Here is a 15,281-nt window from a genome sequence, read left to right on the forward strand (position 1 = left end):
GGCTGCAATGCTTGGTAAGAAATGTACGCATTATCCTGCCCATGTAATTGTAACCCCTCTGTACAGTATGTTCACAAATAAAATTAAAAAACAAAAAACAAAAGGGCCAGGTGAAAGGCTTCCCCAGTGAGGTGCCCTGGGGAGGTGGTAGAGTCTTTAAGAGGTGGGGCAGGGGGCAGTCTTCAAAGGAACTGTGCGTCCCAGCCCTTCTCCTCTCCCTGGCTTCAGAGAATTGAGGGGAGGGGTTCTGCCCTGCTTTGTGCTTCTTCCCAATGTACGGCCTCGGCACAGGCCTCAGCCAGGAACCATCAGGAACTTCTCCTTTGTCCTTTTTAAGAAACAGAGTAAGTTAATTTGAAAAAGAAAGGAAAGCCATGGGAGAAAGAAGGTAGACATTTTTCTGGGGAGGGCCCCCAAAAAGGAGTCCAGAGGCCTCCTTTCAGGGTGTGGTCAGTATCATATAGGGCTCCTCCCAGAGCTCCTCCCCTGGGCTGTGCACTGATGGGCCGTCTGCATCTTTTCATTGGTTGAGCAGGAACCCCCGGCATTATGGGAAGAAGTGTTGGAGCAGGAACTCAGATTTGTGGGAAAAAATCAGTTGAGCAGGCGCTCAAAGCACTACGGAAGCAAGAAGTACCAAGATGGGACATGAGTTATATGCCACCTGTTACGTCCACCACTTTTTATCCCTGACTACCTGATTCCCTTTCTTTCCTTCCTTCTTTCTTTCTCGTTCTCCCCTCTTTTGGGGGGGGGAAGAGGGGGTGGTCCAGTCGTGGGGCCTGAATTCTGGGCCTGGGCGCTGTCCAGCTCTTCAACTCAAGGCTACCACTTGAGCCACAGCGCCCCTTCCGGCTTTTTTCTTTTTGCTTATGTGGTGCTGAGGGATCGAACCCAGGGCCTCAGGCATGCAAGGCAAGCGCTCTACCACTGAGCCACCTTCCCAGCCCCCTCGTTCTCCCTTCTTAAATAGAATTTTTTTATAAGTTGATTTTCTCAGGTATGTGTTTGCTCTCCATCACACAGCACCCCTGCTTTGAATTGTTATTGGTGGGCACACATAATAGTGTCAGAACGCATATTTCTCAGAGTTATTTGAAAAATGTCACTCAGAACTATGGTCCAACAACTACAGATTCTACTAGCAAGAAGCAAGTACGCTTTGTTTTAATGAAATACACCTTTACAGCTGTTCCCTTTACCTCTCTTCCCTAATTCAGTGCACCATATTGACTGTACAGGATTTCCCAAGGGGAAAACAATTCTGTTTGAATGATAAAAGTGTCACAGACACAGTTCATTGGCAAAGAATACTGCTTGGCTTTTCATGAAAACTACAGTGCCTGGCAACCGATTCTAAATACAGCCAAAATGATGTACACGTTTAGTATCAGACTAGGGTAAAGTCATGGGAAAAAAGACAATGAAGTGGAGAATCGGAAAAGGGGAGCAGATCTTCCCCGAGGCCCCTGTGTTCCCGGTTAAATGCCAGAAAACACTGAGGACAGATGGGACTCTCTGCTCCCCATCTCTGATGCAGCCAGGTTAATGATCTGGGAGAGATTAAGAAACAAAACCTTACCCAAAGTCCACATTTCACCCATCCAGAGAGACAAATAATTTATTCTACCCTTAAGTTCTGCAAGCTAGCTTAAATTTTGTAAGTACTCAATCTCATGATAACAGACTAATGCCTATTTTTAACTCACACAGAAAGCATTTCTTTTTCACCTTTGTTAATGCTACACCACTAGAGGACATGTTTCTCATTAACTCCTTCTTGGATGTATTTAAGGGTCAGGGGCCTCCCAGGCCTCTACTCAGGCTACCTGGAATGCAGCTCAACACCAATCCTAACCGAGCACTCTAAGGACACAATCAGATTGCTCCAGCTTTGTAACAAGACTTGACATCAGGAGTGCCAGTCCATCCGCATTTGTTCTTTTCCTTTAATAGTGAGCTGGTTTTTCTAGTCCTTTGTGTTTCTGTATAAACTTCAGAATCACATTGTCAATACTCACAAAATAACACGCTGAGATTTTGACTAAAACTGCACGGAATCTGTGGACTGTGTGGAGAGGAATCGGCATCTTAGCAATATGAACTTGTCTCATCCAGATCTGTATTTACCACAGATCTGAGATTTATGCGACCTGCAATCAAAACAGGTCCAGTGGTATAAAAACTTAAAATACTCGGTGGGCTGGCAGACACAGCCAGGGCGTGTAGAAATATCACTTGCAGACTGGCATGCCCATGAGCCTCTGCAGGCCTGGGAATGTCAGCTCTGGTATGAGGGTCCACCAGAGCCACTATCTCCGAAGACCCCAGCATCTGAAGACCCCAAACCACAGCCATAAGACGGACATGGGATAGAAATGTTTCCACCAACAATTCAGCTCTTAGGAGACACAAGCCATGCACCATTATGTCCTCTGCCCCCGCCTTAGAAAAGCTTCTCTTGGTCCTGTCCTGCTTTTAGCAGCCATCGTGGTGGTGGAGGGAAGATCCCCGGAGATGCCAGGCATCCCAGGGCTCTGGTGACTAGGAGCCATACAGCTAGAGGGGATTAGGATTATTTCACACAGTACAATCCTCAGGACAAAAGCTGCAGCTAAATCCTCGCCAGACCATATGGGAGTCTGGTGTGGGACATGCTCAGCCGTCATTATGTAACTGTGCATCCAGCACCACCAGATCTGCAGCTGCCTGACTTCATAGGCACCCCCTGCCACTTCCAACTATTGATGTTTCTGCCTCAGCCTCCCCAGGGTGGGCAGCACTGATCACACCATGTCTCCTGTGTACAATATTAGATACCGAACCTAAAGTCGCATTCACGTCTGACTGAGCTACACCCTAAGCCCCTTCATATTTTATTTTCAGATGGTCCTGCTAGCTTCACCAGGCTGGCTGCAAACTTACAATGATGTTCCCTCTGCCCCAGCTAGCTGGGAGGACAGGTGTGCGCCACCATACCCAGCCAAACTCTTTTTTTTTTTTTACTTATTTGACTTCATGATTTTATTTTATTTTTGTATTTCCCAGCCAAACTCTTGATGGTAAGGAATACCTTCCTGTCTACAACCTCTCCCTGAATATTCTCCAGTCTATCCTTTCAGGCTCACTCACCCCTGAATCTTCCTGAAACCCTAAACTGCTCCTGATTCCCCCACATGCCTGGTCAGTCCAACCCTCAGTCTTTCTCAAATGACTTACTACAACCCACAAAGAGAGAGGTCTGCAATTCCCCTGACGTCACCTACTACATACAACTGTACAGTGACACGTTTTGGGAGCGGCTGGGGTCTCACACACTCACACGCAGTCACAAGCCCACAATAGGCTTTTAATCCTGGAGTGCTTGCAGGAACTAGCCTAGCGCCTGGCACACAGGAGATAAAACCCTATGGAGTGATTGTTCAAATGAGTGAATGAGGAGTTGCTAACCCTCAGCCTATCTGGGAGGCCCAGCCCCTCCCCGAGGACTCCGAGTGGCTCATGATGGGGAAGAGCTGCACGGCCCCTTGCACGATGGCACAATGACAGGAGTCAGGGGCCAAGGCAGATGGCACAGATGTAGGAGGGGCACTAGGGCAGAGAAAGCCAAGCAAGGCCAGGGGCAGGGGCAGGAAGAGGAAGCCATGGACAAGATCCTGAGCAGAATCCACCTGGGCAAAGGAAATTTCATTAGAAAGAGGGGTGGATAGGGGAAGCAAGTGGCCAATTCCAAGAGAAAGGTTTTCTGTCTGGTAGGGAGGGGAAGCTGGGGGCGGGGAGCATGGGGGTGATACCACAAAGGAAACCAGACACAACACACAAAGATGACATGTCACCACGGCCTGCCAATGAAATCAGCCACTCCAGGATTAAAAGCCTAAAGGCAAAATCCTGGTATTTGATAATAGAAAAATTAATTGAATCAAAAAATCATTTGATGAAGCAAATGAATGCACATGGATTCAGGAGCACATCCGGAGTGGTCACACAGCAATCAAGTTAGGATTACATACTCATGCAGTAGGTGCTCGGCATTAAGGAAGGAAAAAGGTAAGAAATCACACATTCTCAGCCCATGTGCCATGGTTGATGGAGACCTATGCCAGAGGCCAACTTACTGAGGAAAAGTGGGCGGCAGGAAGAATCTCGTGCTCCAGCCCCGGGTCTGCAATGCCATGCTCACAAGCACTGTGCACATTGCACACAGGTGAGAGGCACGGTGAGCTCAGCACACTGCACACAGGTGAGAGGCACACACTCAGCACACTGCACACAGGTGAGAGGCACGCGCTCAGCACACTGCACACAGGTGAGAGACACGCGCTCAGCACACTGCACACAGGTGAGAGGCACGCGCTCAGCACACTGCACACAGGTGAGAGGCACGCGCTCAGCACACTGCACACAGGTGAGAGGCACGCGCTCGGCCAGGCGGCTCCACACCGTCCTTGCTCATGCCAGGTGCCTGCACTGCCTTCCAGACAGCAAGAAGACTCTCGGGGAGCAGTGGAGGCGGGGGGAGGGGACGGCAAGAGCCAGCTCTCTTCTGGACTATGCAGTCCTGCAGGACCATGGACCGGTGACCCAGGGAAGCAGCAGGGAGTTCTGTAAGGCCCAGGTCATGAAGCACTGCCTCCGCTGTCTTCCCTCCCACACCTGCTCCCTGCTGACACGAACCACGACTTCACCCGCAATGGTCTCGCCATCTGTGCTTGAGACCAACACATCAAAACAGTCTAGAATGTTGGGCAACCGAGGGCCCTGAGCTCTGAGGGCCTCGCCGGCCCCGAGCACACACTGCATGCTCTCCGTGCCGCCAAGGCCAGGCCAGGCCAGACTCCAGGAGCGTGCCGGTGGCCAACAACTCCCAGGATGTGTTGGAAGGAAGCAGCCGCCCCAGACTCACAGCTGGATTCTCGACAACCATGAACACATGGAGGTCTGAGAAGGTTCTGGTCCACAGAATCCTGTATGGCAGGCTGACCACAGAACGTGGCTTAGTGCCACCTCCCCATGGCATTACCTGCCAAGGGGCACCTAGGTTCCGTTCTACCCCAGCATGGAATTCCGCCCCTCAATAGTACATGTCCTCCCAATCCCCAAACCCTGACATGAGGTGATCTCAGGTAGAAGCGGGCTTTTCTCAGGTGTTATCTAGTTAACACAAGGCGCTCAGGGGGGAGCGCAGGCGCTGAGTGCCACACGACCAAGAAGAGGAAAAAAGACACAGACACGCTGTGGAGACCACATGTAGACGGAGGCTGAGACAGGACGCACAGCCAGCACTGCCAGCAAGCCCACGAGGGCGAGGCTCCGAGACCCCAGCGCAGGGAGACACGGCACCTCGGCTAAGATTCGGACAGCCACCTTCTGCGTTTGTCATTTTCACAATCTCAGAAGACTACAACAACTTCCAGGTGGGCCAGCCCCATTCCTCCATGAGGCTCACTCTGGGAGCCTCCCCTCGACTTCTGTGTCAACAGCAGAACTCTCCAGAAGGTCTACCCTGTGCTGCTCCCACGCTGTCTGAGGCTCTCATTCTACAAGGCCATCTCCCACACAGGAAACATGGCTTGGACAGCTGTCATTCAAACCATCACATCTTGTGCACATGAAACGCAAGAGACTGCAGGTGGACCTCGACCACGGCCACAGCCTGCCTCAAGACAACTGCTCCCCAACCTCGGAGAAGGGAGGCAGAGAAAAGATCACTCGCACTGCTCCGTGTAATCCTTTCAGGCTCAACACGCCCCCAATTTTCTTAAGGTGTACCCTCCTTCTTTATCCCCAACAAGGCCAACAGTCCTCGGGCAAGAGAAACAGGATTACAAAAGCAGGTGTGAGACAGGAAACGGCTCCCTGCTACACAACACTGCGGCTGAGCCGCTGAACCCTGGAAAGGGTAGAATGTTCTGGAAACACTGATGGAGCGCTGACGAGAAACCAAGCCCCAACATCACTTGTCATCTAGGAGGGAGTGAGTCCTGAGACCCTCCTCATGACTTTCACAGGACTCCAGAGCACGGAAGGCTGAATGTCCCGAGCAAACAGATGGAGCAGGGTTGTGCCATGACAGGAGAGCCAGCCACCGAGCAGGAGACATGCACTGAGGAGGGAAATGAAGCTGGGCCCCACGCGGGGGCTCCGAGATCAAGTGGGTGACACAAGCTAGGATACAAGAATGAGGTGACATCCACCTACAGAGACATATTTACACATCTATACACACATACGCATCACCTACATACACATAAATACACACGTGTATGTACACGCGCACATACATGCAATCTTACAAAACACATTCCTCAAAACTACCGATGGACATAGAGGGACAGAGAGCCAACAGAAGGGGGTGGGAAGAGTGTCTCTATGCGCAGTATGTACAGACTGCTCTCACTATCGTCCTCTAAAGAACACCGCCTGGTAACACTAGCACACTTACACAGCATTTCATGCTAGAAGAACCTAGGGCAAATTAGGTGTAATAACTGACAGATGATTTAGAGTAAATGGGAGAGTACACATGGGTCACATGCACACACTATGACCTCTTCTATGCGGGAGCGTGTATCTATGGATCTGAGGATCTTTCAGATCCGTATACACGGAGGGACTGGAGATTGATGAAGATGGAATGGAGATGATGGAGAGGTACATATAAAGGTGACTTCAACTGAAAGCATAACATGCAATTCTACAGGTGAAAGGCCAACAGTAAGGTGATAAACAATTACTCTTTGTTTCAATTGCCCATGAAGAAAACACACAAGGGCAATGGGGAGGGGGACTGAGGCAGGTAGAGGGGCTGGAGGCGCGTACAGCGGGGGCCGGAGAGGAATCTTGCTGAGAGCAGAGCTCCGCGCAGGATCAAGCTGTGGGGTGCAGGCTGTCTTATCAGATCCCTCCCTCTCATCACCCCTTGTACATTTAGTCTATTTTTCCTGAGGACCATAAAATCCTACACTTGAAAATTCATGAAAAGCAGTGTGGACCCTAGATGCTGGCTTTAAAATAAACAGATGAAAAACAGTAAAATCTCCCCATAAGAATCTTAGCATGACATAAGGCAAGTAAGACAGTTCAATTCAAGTCAGAGTATTATTTTCAGGGAAATTTGGATTGGAGGGCAAAACCACCATCAAGCGCATTTATGAGGATTACAGGATGGCTTATTTCTGACACGGCTGGCTTCCAGAGGCCAGATGGAAATGGCATCAAGCCATGATGAGGATGGAGAGGAAGGTGGCCTGCCCCAGGGTGGGCCTTGAAAGCAGGTTCTGCTGAGGCTGAGGGGCCTCAGTTAACCTTCAGCCCAGACCAATGCAGCCCGAGTGGTGAGGCGGGGCCAGGCCAGGCAAGGCAGTGGGGAAGACCAGGGATGGCATTTTCACAGCCACTGCCCAGCAGATCTGGAAGAGCCCCGAAGAACCACCAAGGACGCCAGTCTAGCCACTCAAGAGACACTGTATCTGTCAGCAAGACTTTCTTTTTAATTTACTACCTTCAAATAGGTATACAAAAGGGCTTCAACTCAACCTGTGAATTTACATGTAGAAGGCCTCTTCATCGGTGTCACCCCTCCCTCCTTCTCCACCCAGATCTCTCCAATCCAGCCTGAACATGGAAGTCTCCTGGCTCCATCTTCACAGACACACACGCGTATAAAACTGTATTTATTACCCAACATCCCTCTCTTGGGTCCTCTACCCCCTGTGCCTAGCCCAGGGTTCGAGAGGGTTATGTCATGGGAATCTAGCCCTGTGTGTATGACACTGCAGTCAGTCTGATCATGGGTGGACGCATATGGCCTGTACGTGTCTCATGTATGTTTATGTTTCAGATCTAACTTCCACACAGGAGAAAAAAATAGGCATCCCTTTGTCTCCTTGACCCTGCCTCACTTCACTCAGTATGAGTTCTTCCAGATCTATCCACTTCCCTGAAAATAATGCACTACTCTTCCTAATGAATGCCCAAAATTCAATTTCATGAGTGTGTGTGTGTGTGTGTGTGTGTGTGCACGTGCGTGCGCACAGGCATGTGTCTCATATTTTCTTGATCCACGTATCCGCTGAAGGGCATCTGAGATATTCCCATGACTAGGCTACGGCAAATGCAAAGGTCTTTACTGTATCTTCACTTGTCAGGTTTTGGGTAAGTGCCCAAGAGTGGTATCAAGCCATGGATTTTTGTTAAGTGAAAAATTTAGTCTAAAGTATATGAAATGAGGCTAGAAAAGCCCAGAATATATGGCATGAATACAGATACAAATTTTTCATAAACTATTTTCCAGATTCATATATGCAACAAATACACGCACAGATACACACAGAAAAAAGTACATACTCAGACACACGAGCAACAAGTGTGTATACACATAACACAGAGGCACCCACAACCCACACCTGCTCATAGCCCACATGTACACACACAGGCACACACGACGGTACAAATACATGCAGGTAACACGCAAACTCACATACACAGGACATGTGCCTGATGGGTTGGAATCCATTTATTCCTGTGGCCTACAGTCAAAGTTCCCTTCTATAGAAAATTCTGGAATTCTCAGTCCCAGAGAGAACAAGAAAGTGTGCACAAGTTGTGCGTAGAAGGGTCTGTCCAGGGCCACAAGTTGTGCGTAGAAGGGTCTGTCCAGGGCCACCCCAGGGAGAAGGAACAAATATCCATGGAAGTGGCTTCGGTGACCGTGACGGCAGCGTCCCCATCACGCCGACCTCGCGTCTGTGGCAGGCCAGGAAGGGCTGAGCACAGAACCCTGCCTGACACAGCGGAGCCATCACCAGAGCCTTTCCTCCAAGAAAGCGTGTGACCACTCCGAGTGCGGGCTCCCTCCCCTGGACGAACGAGATCTCTGGGAAACGTCCCTCCCTGCTTTAGGCACATTCCCAGCAAACAGGCAGTGATGGGAAGCTGCACAGGGCACGTGAACAACGGCTTTCCAGGGCAAAGCGCCCACGCAGAGTGCTTGTCCATCAACAAGGTGGGAGCGTTACCGTCCCAAGGGAGCCCAGGTGGAGGGAGGCAGCGGGCAGGAGGATGGGCTTCACCACTTCTGAGGGAACAAAGGCAACAAGGGGCATGGGGAGGCCTAGCAAGCTGGAGAGGCCCAGCGAGCATTCAGGAGCACCAAGAGGGCGCGCCATCAGCTGAGGCCTGAGGGTGGTGAGCAACCTCAGTTAAGGTAAATGCCATGGGGGGTTTAAAGGATCTGCGTGAAGTTATAGGGCATTGTGGAGACTGTGCTGATTTCTCCCAACAGAACCATGAACTGCACTTTCACTTCTGGGTATGTAGGGAAGAGGATAGAAGGCGGGATCTTAAAGAAAGATCTGCCTGCCAGTGTCCGTAGCAGGACAATAGCTGAAACTCAGATGCCAACCAAGTGTCCAGCAACCAATAAATACATACACAACACCATGACTAGCGTATATGTTAGGACAGAATATTATTCAGCCTTCAAAAAGGTGACTACAGGTTGAACAGCTGAGGCACTGTGCAAAGTGAAATTAGCCAGTCATGAGAACACAGATGTTCTGTGACTGCACATCCATGAGCTTCAAATTCACAGCGCCAGAAAAGGAAACAGTGGTTTTCAGGGGTGGGGAGAGGGGGAACACCACTGTTGCTGAGTAGGTACGCAGTGACAGTCTGTGAGCATGAGGAAGTACTCTGGAGACTGACGGTGGTGGATATGCTTAGGATCCCTGAACCGTACACTTCTGAGGGGAAGCTGCAGCAGGGAGACGGGGCGGTCGGTGAGAAGCACTGAAATACACAGTGTCTGTTTCCAGAAACTCCCTGGATCACAGCAGTAGCCTGGGGACCAGAGGTGACACGGGGTGGCCGCATTGGGTAGAAGGAGGAAGGGAGACGGCGTGCACACTTGCTGTAGCTTCTCCCGTGATCTGTGCGCGTCCATCTTCTCACTAAAACTAACTGCCCTGGTGCAAGTCTGCCAAGGAGTCACGCGGGAGAGACGCTGAGAACAGCTCCCCCCAGAGCACCACTGCCTGAACCCCCCCCCAGCTCTCTACAGAGGCTCAACCCCACAGCCAGGTGACCCTGTGACCTGGGGGTGGGCAGAGGGCGTGTCTTTGAGAAGGGAGCTCACACCAGAAAATGTGGGCTGGTCACCAGGAACAGCGCTGTGAGGGCTGGGCGGTGGAGGGGGTGGGGGGGCGGCGGGCAGCTGGCCTCTGGGCCCCACAGACAGAGGCAGCCTATGGGGTATCCTTTCCCCGGGAAATGGCGCAGCATGGAAATGACTTTCCCTACAAAAAACACTCCAACTGGCTTTCCATTTCAACCCAACGAAACTGGGAGAGCCAACACAGCCCACAAACCCGGGACCCAGGACATGATCTCATATTTCCCACAGGAAAGGCCAGTGAGAGGACGTGACACAATGCTGAGTTGGCAGGGAGGGAGGCAGCCTGTCAATCAAACCCCCAGGCACCTGCACCTGGGAGGCACGTGCAGTCCATCCCTCCCCCTCCCCCACCCACCCAACCCCCACCCCCACCCCACCCCGCTGCGCAGGGACGTCACACATCTTGTTCGTGCCTCACCAAAAAAAAAGTTTGAAACAAAACCAATTTTTTAAAAATCTCAGCAGCCTCCACTCACTAAATGATTTCATTCCCAAGGATGCAGGCAGACACAAGTCAAGCCCAATCAAATTGAATAATGTAAGTATATATTTAGCAATCTAAAATTACTTCTGGGCACAAAACTTCCTCCAATTTCCATCTATTCTTATGTGATGTGCGTCTGCTTTGTGACGTGTGTGTTTCTAAAATGCCACTGGATTAGTAGTAAAATGTTACACGACAAGGCTAATTTTAACCTTGGAATGACACGGCAGTTTTAGGCAACATCAAGTTGCCAAAATAACTAACCTAAAACTTCAAAAGATGTACTGTGTGCCTTTCTGCATAGAGCACATGTTTTCAGAGGTGACTCAGACAAAGATCAAGAAATTATGGTGGACAAAAGGGAAGTTATGACTTTACCCATGTTCAATCAGACTTGGTCCCTTTTAAATCAGGAAATACTTCTAAGCGTACGTACATGCACACAAACAAACATGCACACACACAAACATGAACATGCATATGCTTGTGTGTGCACATGCCTGTGAGCACATACACACTCTTTTCTGCTGTCTATATTATGTTTTAAGACTTTTTTATTATAAAGATACTGTACAGAAAGGATCCAGTTATATGAGCAATGAGTACATTTCCTAGCATTATACCCTCTCCTTTGTTTTTCCCCTACCATCTCTTCCCTTCCCACCTCCCAACTCTTCCCCGCCAGCCCAAAGTTGTAAAGTTCGTTTTCAACATAGTGTCTTGTACATCTCATTGTTACAATGGGTCAACCTGTATCCTTGTTTCAGCATTTTGTTATTCCCCTTCCCCTCCCCAAATTGGAAAAATGTATATACAAGATGCAGGGCACCGGACTCAAATACAGTGACAACAGGGGTTATACCATAGGGGGAAGAACGTACAAAAGAAAAGTTCAGAACACAGAACAACACAGCAAAGCAGGAAGTCCCCCAGATGGCTTAAGACAAGAGTCCTAAGAGTATTTTCTGAAAATATATATTAAGAGAACACTAGAAGAAGGAAGTAAAAGGATGGTGCCACCTCCCTGCAGAGCGAGCGAAAGCCACAGCCAAGCGCTGGGAAGATGCGTGCTCTTCGAAGGAAGAGTCACGGTGCAAGCTGCAAATTGTGCAGCTTTTCCTTTAGTATACCAGCCCACAAAAATCACAGAACTGGACGTCCAAGCGTGAGTGCTGCTCCTCCTCCGGCCTCTACACCCCTGCTTCCTGGCTACCCACTCACCAGGGAGTGCCCAAGCACAGACAACGGGGCCGGAGGAGAGACCCGGAGCCGATGCGGGACAAGGACGGTGAGCGCTGGCGCCCTGCTCTTCCACACCGGTGACGATGTCGCAGCACAGGATGCAACACCACAGCGGGACCACAACCTGGGGCTGCCTGGTGCCCGCCTCTCCACCCACCCCACTGCCCAGCACCCCACACACCAGGACACCCAGACTAGTTAGGCCGACAACCTGCCTCTCACCAATTGCCCCTCATGACAAAAGTAGGTTCAGAATCTCCCTTTATGAGAGAAGAAGACATAACCAAAAGACATATTTAAGCACACCTCAGGAGAAAGAATAGAATTCCAAGCCGGGAGGAGCCAGTGGCTCGCTCTTACAGTTCTAGCTTGTATGAGGAACAGGGTTCAAAGCCAGCCAGGGCAGAAAGGTCCGTGAGACTCTAATCTCCAACTAACAATCCAAAAGCCAGAGGTACAAGCATGGCTCGAGTGGCTGAAGCCTAGCTTTGAGTGAAACAGCTAAGGAACAACACGGCCCCGCCCTGAGTTCCAGCCCCAGAACCGACACACACAAAAGAAAAGGCAGAATTCACAGTGGCAGGCAGTGCACGGCCACAGCCCACGCCGGGCTTCCTCCTCCCACTGCAATGCTCAGAGCGCAGCCCCCAGGCCCAGCCGCACAGAGAGCCCTCATCCCAGCCGCTGGTCCGAGCACGGAGGGCACCTACCTTCACCCTGACCGTCTGGTCAGACATACTGCTCATCATGTCATTGATGGACCGGAAGAGCTGCAGCAAGGACTCCACGAAGTCAGCCTCCCCTTTGTCCTCATACAGCCTGCAAAGAAACACAGGAGACTGTGGGGTCTGCAGAGCCGGACATTGCACTGGATGCCCTCAAGGGAGCAGAACGGGGTCAGGGGGAGACACAGACAGGAGCCACTGCCCCGGCATCAGGGGAGCAACGCAATTCGACCTGCCCAACAGGCAGGAGGCACGGGGGCCTGGCCCAAGTGGACTCCATATGAAGAACCAGGCCCAGTGACAGCACCAACTGCTGCAGTCCCTGAAACACGGCACATTCACGCAGGGAAGGATGGAAGGAGCAGGGCAGAAGGAAGGGGAAATGAAGAAATTCAACCAGAATGCTGCCCCACAGAAATCATTACCAATAAATCTGTGCATTTTCTGCCAGTATCGTGAAACTCGTAATGTGGTATAATCACCAACCATGAGGACCCTTAACTGGCTACATTTAACATGATCTTATAACCATTTGAAAACGAGGTTATAATGGTAAATTCAACATGACTTTATTTCAGAGTAACAATGCTCCATCAATGCAGTGGTAGGGCCAATGGTAGCTGAAGAATCTTCATGAGTGACCACATGTTCACTGAATGGATAATAGGAATCTGTACATCTGGCTCTATATATGCTAATATATGCTGCTAATTGTAAATAACCTTCATTTATAAATTATTTATTCACAGCTACTTCAAGTCCAATTACATTTTAAAATGCTGCAACTCAAATGCTTTATTAATACAGACTAGTTTTCTAGACATTATGAAAAGTACAGCCTACCTGAAACCTTGTGCACAATGAAAGGTCTGAAAACTGAGTGATAATTAATTACCCTATAGGAAACCGTACGTTTAAATCAGCTCTACTGTAAAGCCAGGAGTTCTGCATAAATAGGTAAATTCTAGCCTAGTATAACGGTTCTGCAAAAAGAGATTTCTAAATACCAGTTTGCATAAATGATGTACCCAACAGTTCAAATGGCGCTCGGGAGCCTGCACAAGGCTGAGGCACAAGGGGGCATCTGCCCTTCTTCCCGCACACTCATGTGTTTCTGGATCCACATGATACACAAGACCAAAATCCAAAACAGAATTCTCTAGAAGGCAGAGTGGGAGCATCATCAGCCTCTGGAGGAAATGACTTTGAATTCGGGAAACAGCAAGAAGAGGAGTGCCAGATAACACAGCAGACTGTCAGATGGAGGAGCTGGAGACCCTGAGCACGCCAAATGCAGAGCACAGCTCACCAGGGCCACAGGACAATCCTGTCTGACGACAGTCACATGCTCATACCACGCTCAAGCCCAAAGGAAGGCGGAGAAGTCACCTCTGCAAAGAGGTGCCACAGACTAGAGCTACTATACGGCTTTCTAACCACAGTCCAGCCATCAAATAAAACTCACCAGACCCAGCAAAAGACTACACCATGTGGCCAAGTCCAAGAGAAAAAGATCACAATTGAAACAGACCTTCAGGTGATCAAGACACGACAGTCAGCTCAAAGAACATCAAAATAACTGGAATTATATTTTATAGTTCTATTTATATTTTAGAATAAAAAGATGGAAAGAACAGAAAGGGGGCCATTTGAGCAGGGAAATGTATCTGTTAAAAAAAACTATCGGATGGAAATTCTAGAACTAAAACATGCAATACCTAAATTACAAATTAACTTAAGACACAAGAGACAGAAATAGTGAAATGCAAAAAAACTCAACAGAAAAACAGGAGAAAAAAGAAGAGAAAAATTCTAAAAAGAACTTGAACTACAAAGGCTCAATGAAGAGACCCAAAGAAGATGAATGGAGGCATCAGAAGAACAAGAGGGAAGACAACCAACGAGGCAGATGAACCATGGGAGACCCAGTGACCCTGAACTGCCCAACCCTCACAGAGGATGTCAATCAAGCAGTCAAGAATTCTAAGTAGGAAAACATAAAGCATCTACAGCAGAACATAACAAGATTCAAAGAAACGCCAAGAGGAACTGTAAAAGCAGCTAGAAGAAAAAACAAAGTATAATTTACCTTCCACAACATAACAGTAAGTCTGAAAGTGGACTTCTCAACAAAAATGACAGAAACCAAAAGAAAATAGAGTAACACCTGCAGGAAGAAAATAACCGCCAATCCAGAATGCTGTATTAAAAGAAAATATCCTTCAAATACAAAGGCGAAATAGATCATTTTCATACAAACAACACCAGTAGCTGACTTCCACTAAAAGAAATTCTACAGAGAATTCTTTTGACAGAAGGAAAATGATTCCCAAGAGAAACATGGAATTGAAGGAAGGATGGAAAGCAATCATAAATAGAAAATGAATGCTGACTACACAATAGTAATGTCTGATAGCATCTTAAAACATATGTGGAATTAATATGCAGGACAAGAGCAACACAAAAGAAGGGAAAGAAAAGGGAGCTCAAAAGTTCTGTTTATCTAGCTATATGGAACATTCTCAGGCAAGCACCAATGATTGATCTGAGTAACCAGCTAAGCCCATGATGCATGCTTTAATCTGTGATAATTATGACATGTTAAGCGTAAATGGAATGAGAAAAAGAAGGGTTTGGTTACTAAAGAAGGGAG

At 49.0% G+C, this 15,281-nt stretch overlaps 1 protein-coding gene across 2 annotated transcripts in view; it reads right to left on the reverse strand.

Moving 5' to 3' along the window:
* Window positions 1-15,281, reverse strand: part of Dock1 (dedicator of cytokinesis 1) — a 437,833-nt gene that overhangs the window by 314,270 nt on the left and 108,282 nt on the right. For both annotated transcript variants that reach the window (XM_013021945.1, XM_013021944.1), the window contains exon 23: window positions 12,614-12,722. In XM_013021945.1, the coding sequence (XP_012877399.1) occupies window positions 12,614-12,722 (109 nt within the window). The remainder of the gene's footprint in view (window positions 1-12,613; window positions 12,723-15,281) is intronic.

Source organism: Dipodomys ordii, unplaced genomic scaffold (assembly GCF_000151885.1).
Source record: "Dipodomys ordii isolate 6190 unplaced genomic scaffold, Dord_2.0 Scaffold58, whole genome shotgun sequence".
In the NCBI taxonomy this organism is placed as follows: domain Eukaryota; kingdom Metazoa; phylum Chordata; class Mammalia; order Rodentia; family Heteromyidae; genus Dipodomys; species Dipodomys ordii.